Source organism: Panthera uncia, chromosome D4 (assembly GCF_023721935.1).
Source record: "Panthera uncia isolate 11264 chromosome D4, Puncia_PCG_1.0, whole genome shotgun sequence".
NCBI lineage: Eukaryota > Metazoa > Chordata > Mammalia > Carnivora > Felidae > Panthera > Panthera uncia.
The window spans coordinates 4,493,489-4,502,593 of NC_064807.1; the positions used below are offsets into that span (position 1 = coordinate 4,493,489).

The 9,105-nt window shown below is 49.9% G+C and overlaps 1 protein-coding gene across 1 annotated transcript in view; it reads right to left on the bottom strand.

Annotated features, from left to right (window-relative positions):
- Positions 1 to 9,105, bottom strand: part of ROR2 (receptor tyrosine kinase like orphan receptor 2) — a 198,402-nt gene that overhangs the window by 24,744 nt on the left and 164,553 nt on the right. Inside the window, exons 3-4 of the mRNA XM_049641347.1 lie at positions 4,320 to 4,607; positions 3,431 to 3,461 (exon numbers count right to left, since the gene is read on the bottom strand). Coding sequence (XP_049497304.1) covers positions 3,431 to 3,461; positions 4,320 to 4,607 — 319 coding nt within the window. The remainder of the gene's footprint in view (positions 1 to 3,430; positions 3,462 to 4,319; positions 4,608 to 9,105) is intronic.

Here is a 9,105-nt window from a genome sequence, read left to right on the forward strand (position 1 = left end):
CTTGTCCAACAAGGAAAGAGCCTCGGGAAATGGCCCAAGAGAGGAGTTACAGGTGGGAAGAGTGGGTGACACTCCAGGGACGAAAATGGAGAACGTGTGGACACATCTGGCTTAAGCCCACTGATTTCCCCCTCTTTCTGTCTTAGTTTTGGTTAACTTCCAGAGATGTCACAAGGAGGCGGAGGTTAGTCTAGAGACCCGTGATCATGGTCAAGCGTGGGTACCCCCGACCACCAGGTGCCCGATTACAGAAGGTCATCTGCCACCACAACGCAGCAGATCAATTCAGCAGCCTCCTGAAAGAATAAATCCCCCCGACCGAGGGATTTCAGGCTAGAACTGTAAAGCTCCCCAACTCAAGGAGTTCTAATATGCAACATAGTATGTTCAAAGGAGAAAAACACACAGTCACCTCTGTGTCTGAAAAAGTAACGGCAAAAACTGGATTTCTATGCAACTCTCATAAAACACAAACTGACAAAAATCCGGATGGAAGAATAAAAAGACAATGGCCAGGAGATCGAAAAGACACGGTCCGGGAGTAAGGCGGATGTATGTGTCAGCTTAGGCTGCTGTGACAAATGGCCCAGATGGGGTAACCTGACTTCTCATAGTTCCGGAGGCTGACAAGTTCAGTATCAAAGTGCTGCCCTCTTCAGCCCCTGGCTTGCAGATGGCCGCCTTGTCGTTGTGTCCTCACATGGCAGAGAGAGAGAGTTCTGATGCGTCTTTCTCTTCTTGTAAGGAGAAGTCTGGTATTTCTTACAAAACTCAGCACACAAATACCCTGTGAGCCACACTCCTCCCAGGTATTCACCTAACACAAATTAAAATGTATGTCCACCAAAACGTGGATGAGACTATCCTTAGGACCTTTCTCCAAATAGTCAAAAGATGCAAACTACGTAGGCATCCATCAACAGAAGAGTGGGTAAACCAACCAGTATGGTTATACTGTGGAACATTCTTCAGCAAAAAAAAAAAAAAGCAGTGGTCTATCGATACAGGCACAGCACAAATAAATCTCAAAAACGTTATGCTAAGTGAAAGAAGCCAGCCTTAAGTGGCTATGTGCTGTAGGATTTCATTTCTAAGAAGCTCCAGAACGCATAAAACAAGTCCATGGTAGAAAAAAGAACAAAACAAAACAAAACAAAACAGAACAGTGGTTGCCCGAGGAGGAAGTGAGTTGCCTAAGAAGCTGCATGATGGAACTTTCTAGAGTGATAGGAATGTTCTGTGCCTGGACATGGGGTTTGCACCGCAGAGATTTTTTGGCATTCGCTGGACCTTATTAATGGGATACTTAAGATCTGCGTGTTTCATTGTATGTAAGTTTTTTTTTTTTTTAATGTCTATTTATTCTCAAGAGAGAGACAGACAGAGACAGAGTGTGAGTGGAGAAGGGTCAGAGAGAGAGAGAGGGGAGACACAGAATCTGAAGCAGGCTCCAGGTTCTGAGCCGTCAGCACAGAGCCTGACACGGGGCTCGAACTCACAAACCAAGGGCTGAAGTCGGACACTTAACCGACTGAGCCACCCAGGCGCCCCGTAAGTTTTAACTCCAAAAGAAGAAACAAGACTAGGACACAGTCACTGAACTCTTGTCAATGATTTCCCCGCTGCAATATTTACGTACAGATACACAAATACCTATAACTGATCATGAAACACATTAAACAAATAAGATGGATTGATGATGGAGAGACGGGTGATAAGGTTAGCACAGTGAAGTGTATGTAAACGGCAGGGTCTGGTTGGTGGGTATATGGATCCCATGTTCATCGTCAGATCCTTTCTGCTTTTCCATATGCTTGAAATTTTTCCTAATAAAATGTCAGGGAAGAAAAGAGCGTCTCAAAGCATGAAGAAAATGGTCCTTGACACAACAATTCAATTTAGATGTTAATTTCCACCAACTTTATCCTACAGTTCATTGTAATTCCAATCAAAAACACCATCGGAATTCTTCAAGGAAATTGGGGTGTTCTTTAAGACATGATACAAACACCTTAAAATTACTGGTGACTACTGATAAGTGACAGAAAAATTTTAATTTCTATGTGATCAACTAAAAATCACGAAGGAACAATGTGAGGGCAGTGGCCAAAGACAGGGAGACAGGTGACAGAGTGGAAACATGAGTGTCCAGAAACAGCGAGCAAACCTCACTGGTGACAGGGAAAATAAAGTGGTCGATACCAGTCTTCCTCCTTCAGAGTAGCAACAACGAAGAGATTTATGGGAATCACCTTGGAAGTTAGGGAGAAACGGGTCCTCCCTTCGTGGCAGGGAAGGAACCCGCACACACCTACTCGGCAAGATCACCGATCAAAGGTGATCCTGGGCCCCTGCGTGTCTACGCTTCAGAATGTCCCCCAGAGAAACACCAGCCAGCCTCGGGACACACACAGGGAGGCCGCGGTGGATGTGGATCAAGGGAAATTCTCATCACTGGGGGAATATCACACGCTTCTCCCGGGACAGAGAGAGGGAGAAGGACAACCCGGGAAGTTTAAAATATACTGACGTCCTGGGCATCAAACATGTCCAATGTGATATCCTTTAGGTAAAAAAGTGCACGGCAGCCGGAGGAAGCCACTCTCCAGATACACGCGTGTGCTAAATGCTCGGAGAGGCCTTATCTGGCACCCACCCAGTGGGAGAGATGATCCTGGGGGCCGGGGAAACTTTCACTGGACCAGAATGGCCTGAATGGTTGATCCTTCATTAAATGCATCCTTAATTAAAATGGATCCTTAATTAAAAATGAGAAAAAAATAAATGCAAAAATATTGCTGAAATTTTTATATAAAATGTGACTATAGTTGATATTTACAAGTTTAAGAATTACATTATGATTACATATAAATTATATTTTGTATCTTATTTCCCGATAGTGTCTGTTTGCGTTATAGAATGTTTATATAAAGTTTACAAGTATAAAAAAATAATTTCAATATTTTTGAAATCACTTTGAAATCACAGACATCTTCTCCAAAGACTCACAGCTGTGCCCCGGACGATGGCCACACGCATCGAACACCACAGCAGGTGACGCGGTTGGGGGCAGTGCTGGGATTTCCGTGGGAACGGCCTCCCCGTTTCCCAATGTGCTCGGGACGCCTGGGTCCTGGGTGGCCCCAGCAACCTGGCCTGTACTCCCACACACGCCCTCCAGCCTTGTAGGGTCACGGTCACGGAAAGGAACGAGCAACCGTTGCTCTGAGACATTCCTCCCTCACCCTGAGCCATGGAAAACAGAGGTGTTCCGGCCCAAGGCCAGGACGTCGCCATCCCTGTGTGAAGTCCAGCCAGCGTCCAGCAAATTCGGCAAAGACATGTGCTTGCTGGATTGAAAAACCCGGATTCTTACATAACGGAAACCCTCAGGGAATGAGAAAATGGTTCGAGGAAAACAGATACTTACTGAAAGTTATGATTTGGGCTGTGTGTTGGACCTAAAAAGGAAAAAAAAAAAAAAAGATAGGCTATTAATGCTTTATAATTTGGAATAAAACTTTTTTCCAAACCAGCCAATGGTAAAGGCAGCCACAGCCCAATGCACTCATTTGTGGTGAGCCGTCCTCGGGCCCCAGGCTTTGCTGCTGCCCAAGATTATACGGCAGGGATGATGAAAAACCACAAAATATGGAAGAGACGCTCTCTGTGTGTGCAGAAACGTCTAGAGGGATTTTTGGGGTTTTTGCTGTCTTCCCTCTCTCTCTCTCTCTCTCTCTCAGCTCATCCAACCTTGACTCACAAGATCTGGTTACTAACAGGGGTCCAGATGGTCTGGAGCCTGTGTGACAGGGCTGGGGCACTGTGGGGACCATCTCACAACTGGGATGAGAGAGGAAGCGTCCCCTCCGGTCGTGTGATTCCCCCCCCCCCCCACCTCTGACGGGCACAAGTGTGTGGAACCATCAATGCGCTCCGCTCTGGCTTCTGCCTCTCAGCTGGGCCCGGGCTTCTGCGGGTGTCCGTGTCCCCATCTCGGTGCGCGAGGCCGGCCTCCCCCACCCGGCGCACGGCCTTCCCCCTACGCCTCGAAGCTCACCTTTGTGTCTGGGGTTATTTTCTGCACTCCAGGTTTACAGACCACTCCATCTGTGTCTGTTTTCCTTTACGACTAGTAAATGGCTAACAGGTTAAGCCGGGACCTCGTGCACAATGGGAAAGGCCCCGGGGGAATGGTTTTATGGATTTCCTCTCTGCTGGCTCGTGCGTGTTCGGTTTCAGGCTGCAAAGCAATCTCCTGCTCCGTGGCTGCGAGCGCCGCTGGCTGATAACCACACGCCTGGGCCGCCCCGACTCACCGAGCCGCACGAACAGGACGCCGGTGGCGGTAATGGTCTTCACCCCGTTGGTGGCCACGCACTGGTAGTAGCCCGTGTCTGTCGTGTCCAGATCTTGGATGCGAAGCCGAGAACCGTACTCCGTCTTGCGGATGATGACGCGCCTCGGCTCCTGCACGACCGGGGCATCGTTCTTCAGCCACCGCACGGTGGGGGGCGGGTTTCCGGCCACCTTGCAGTGCAGGATGGCCGTCTGGCCTTGCACTATGGTGATGTTGTTCACCGGCTCCAGAAAATTCAGAAAGTAGCCTGCAGGGGAGAGAGCGGTCACAAAACAGCAAAGCTGAGCGAGGGCTGGAAGAAAGGGCTGCCTGCGAGGAAGCCTTCCATTTTCTCTCATGAATACAGTCCGTTCCTGTCACTGGTGGGGATTACATTCTAGAATGTTCTGAGAGACATGCATCAGCAAACACTGAACCACCGCTCCCGGGGAAATACAGCGTCAGGTTCCTTCGGGCCTCTGATCACAGTATTTTCATCAATCGTGGCATAACCTCATTTTCTGTGTGTTTCCGCTTAAAGACGCCTTATTAACACATATTGTTGATTCACTGACATCGAGCCCACGGCTGACGCTGCTGTTAACTCATGCCTGAAAGAAGCTTATCTAACACGTGGTTTCCTACCACGAGGCACATCACAGCCTTCTGGTGTTTAGGAACGCTAGGCCGCCCTTCAGCACTGTCCCCGGGGGGATTTTGAACTGCAAAATCACCAGGGTGCCTGGGTGGCTCAGTCGGTTGAGCGTCCTGTTTCGGCTCAGGTCATGATCTCACAGTTCATGGGTTCGAGCCACACGTCGGGCTCTGTGCTGACAGCTCAGAGCCTGGAGCCTGCTTCGGATTCTGTGGCTCCCTCCCTCTCTGCCCCTCCCCTACTTGCACACTGTCTCTCTTTCTCTCTCTCTTAAAATGAATAAACGTTTAAAAAAACTAAGCTGTGAAATCACCAAAACAAAGCACAAAAGTGCAGGGGAAAAAAAGACTATATAGACCCCAAAAAGTACCCTTGTTTACAGTATAAGCTGGGACAATTAGACGGGTCTTGCCTTCTTGGGCCTCAGCTAGGAACCTGTGCATCGGGAAACTAAATGTTCACGGCTCTGGGCATGCCTAAATGCCCCCAGTGCGCCAGGAGTACTGATTTGGGGTTACACGTACACGTTAGGCAGTGGGTGAACTCGAAAATACGGAACCCGAAAATGAAGATCAGCTGTGTTTCTCTCTGCAAACCCTAGATCTTAATCCAACCTCGGGGACTCATGATGTAATTGCACTCGGAAAGGCCATCCCCCTTCTGGCCACAGCACCTCAAAGCTTCGATGAGGAAAAATCCATCACAAAACAGACACACACTGAAAAATGAGCTAATCCCTGGCCGGGACAGAACAAAGGTGTCTAGGCCGAGTGCTGCCGAAGGCTCTGTCCCACGGCACCCCGGGGAGGAGCAGGGGACCCGGGCACAGCCCCACGCGGGAGCGAGAGCAGGCCTGACAGTGCCCGGGGTGCAGCACGAGTGGGGCTGGACAGTTGGGCTCAACCCATCCAGGGACGGGATTCTCAGCTGGTGAACAAGAGGAAGTGAAACAGATGGCAGAGGACAGGTGTGTGTGTGTGTGTGCGTGTGTGTGTGTGTGTGCGTGTACGTGCCTGGTGTGGGTCAGGAACTGAGAGATTACTCGAGATGGACGTGCACTGCTAAATTCCGTCAACACGTAAAAAAAAAACAAAACTAAGGCTCGACAGACAAGACGGTCAATCATGAGATGAACTCGCTTCAGACCAAAGGAATATAATTGAGCAATCTGAAAATGACCACAAAATATATTCATGTTCTGAATCTTTGGGTTCCTACGCTTTTTTTAAGCAGTGAGTTTGAAATCTGTTAGGACTGCCTTAATTGGATGACAAATGACAGGATTTCTAGTGGGCCCTTGGGGTACATTTCACAGGATGGATGGTGGCCCCTAGATGTTGTGTGGCAGGGGGCAGCAGGGGGAGGGGAGGCTGTGGGTTTTAAGATGAAGGGATGGTCTTACTTCACAAGGGAGAGTGGATGCATAGCTGTTTGTAAAGGTGTCACTAATTAGCAGTAATCATCATTAACCACATCATTAACCACATCAAGCTTCTACCTTGATTCTCTCCTAGCCAACCCTTTCCTCAGTGCACTGAAGTAAGTTGCAGGTGAGAATTCTCGTGGAGGGACACAAAGCTGGAATGTGGAACAACCTCCTGAAAAGACGGGCCGGACCAAGCAGGGTGGCATTTGGACGTACACTCTTCATAAATGCAACTGCACAAGCTGGGCTGGGGGAACCCTGGTTCCCGCGGCTCCCACCTTAGACCCTGAGTCTTTTGGACACTAAACCCGATGCGATCTGACAGTCTGCAGCGGTCACTTCGACACAATCTGGACCGCCCTGATTAGGATAAAGACACCACGTCATGGTGTTCTGGCCAGAGCCCAGCTTAATCGGAGGGTTTCATAGGAAGGAAACTTCCAAGTTGCTTGATATTCAAATGCTTCGTCAAGGTTTGCGTAACATGAATGCACCGGGAGGGCATATAAAGTGGTCATCAAGCCGGAATGGGAGATAGCAAATGACACATTAAAATCACAATGCTCTCTTTCGGGCGTGAGCTGAATTCCCATCTCCCCTGATGGGAGAAACTGATGACAGTTTCTCCAAAGCTCGGTGACAAGGTGACAAACCGTAGCTTCCCAGCAGGCACGGCCAACGGGTCTGTATTCGGGTAGAACAGGAGCATCGGCGTCTCTGGGCTGATCAGCAAAAACATCTACAAGGAGCAGGCCCTGGGGATCTGGGGGCCGGGACATGATGGTCACGACTGGCTCTCATCTCCTCCCTCTAGGGGACCAGGTTGATGGTACTTCTCCCACGGCCTCCCTCCACTTTTAGGACGTTCGCACACATCCACCTGGGACAGCTCCGCCAGCCGGGGCTGCGTCTCCTGAAAGATACAGGAGGATCTTCTTCAACACGGATACATTCATCTAGAAAGGGAGGGAAGTGGGGGAAGACGTCAGAGAGGAAGGTCAAGGGGATCGTTCCTTTTGAACCACCGAGGAGACTTGAGGAGAAGCCAGCTGGTAATTGCTGCACAATTACCACAAACAGACCCAGTATCTGCTTCTCCAGAATATCTTTTTTTTCTCATCGAATAGGTAGGGAAACACGGAATAATTCTTCACCCTGCCCGCCGACAGCTTCTCCTGCACTGTTGATTGACAATGAGTCTTTCGGTGTTCCCCAAGAAGGCTCCTTTCTGAGAAGTCAGAGTAGGGAACATGAACTCCTGCCTCTCCTGCCCCGTGCAAGGACACGGAGGGCGGGGTGTTACCCCACCCCACCCGGCAAGGTGCCGTGAGACCATCTCCTGGAGTCAGAACAAGGCTTAATTCAGAGATGGTGCCAGTATTTCCTTTTTAGATGCTTCAGCCATAATAGCTACCGTGGCCTGAAGAGACGCGTATGTGCTGGAAGCAAACACCTTACGCCATTGACTTAATCACTCGAGCCCTCTTGGCTCTGTCTGTTTCTATGAAATATCCAGATCAGGTGAACCTATAGAAGCAGAAAGCAGGTGAGTGGTTGCCAGAGGCTGGGGATGGGGAACTTACAGAGTGACTCTCAATGGGTATGGGGTCTCCCCGGGGGGTGCTAAAAATGTTTGGAACGGAAGTGTGCTGATGGTCGCACGACACCACAAGTGTGGTCCTGGCTCAGCAAATGCTCCTGAGGAGGGACGGGGAAGGTGAGACCAGGTCGGACAAACCAGGTAAAAGTGGGGGGTACGGTGGGGTTGATGGAAGCGTCAGGTGTGGGGGGGGGGCGCTCTGTCGAAAGCATCCTTCCCCAGGTGCTGGCAACCACCCTCAGATTTGCTGGAATCCTGGGGTGAGGCCACCACCGATTTCTTCCGGGCCTGAGGTGTCCAGTTTTTCCAGATCCCCTTCACTGGCAACAGATGAACCCTCACCCCTGAAGCCACACCCTCCTCAGTTGGCAGAAGGCAAAGGAGAATCCGGTGCAGTGATCCAGCCCGCATGTGGAGTTCTCAACCAATTCTTCTTGACCCTCCACCATCTAAACCAGGGAGCTCAGCTCTGTCTTCACACTGGAGCCACCTGGGAGCTTACAAGAAGACCCGCGGTAACCAGGACCCAGGAGGGGTCTGGACAATGGCATTCGTCAAAAGCTCTAAGTGTGTAGTCAGGACCAGGGACACCTGCTTAAAAACGCAGAGGACAAAGAGAAGCTACGGTTTCTCTTGGGATGGACCAAACCCATCCAAGAACAAAGTCAGCACAGACCAGAGACAACCCCAAGATGAAGCATTGTTGGAGGAGAGCATCAGGACTGGAAAGAACGTGTCTGTATGTCCAGCACCAACCCCTGGAGGTTCTGGATGCGAAGGCGTACGAAAGCCTCATCTAGCTGGGAACGGACAGGGCAGAATCTCCACGGACGGCACCCTTGCCTCGACATGGGTCTTATATCTGCCTCTACCAGAAGCTTAGAGAGACCAAAACCATAGGTAGATACCATCATAACTTACTAAACTCATAGTACCCTCCCTAGGTGAGTGCCTAAAACAGCCTTTGGGAAGAAATTAAGACGTCATGGTGAACAGCTGATATCCATGGTATCAATGCTTCTGGAATTTTCTCTAACCTTCCCATACTCTTCCTCCACTGGAAGCAGCGGGGGGGGGGGGGGGGG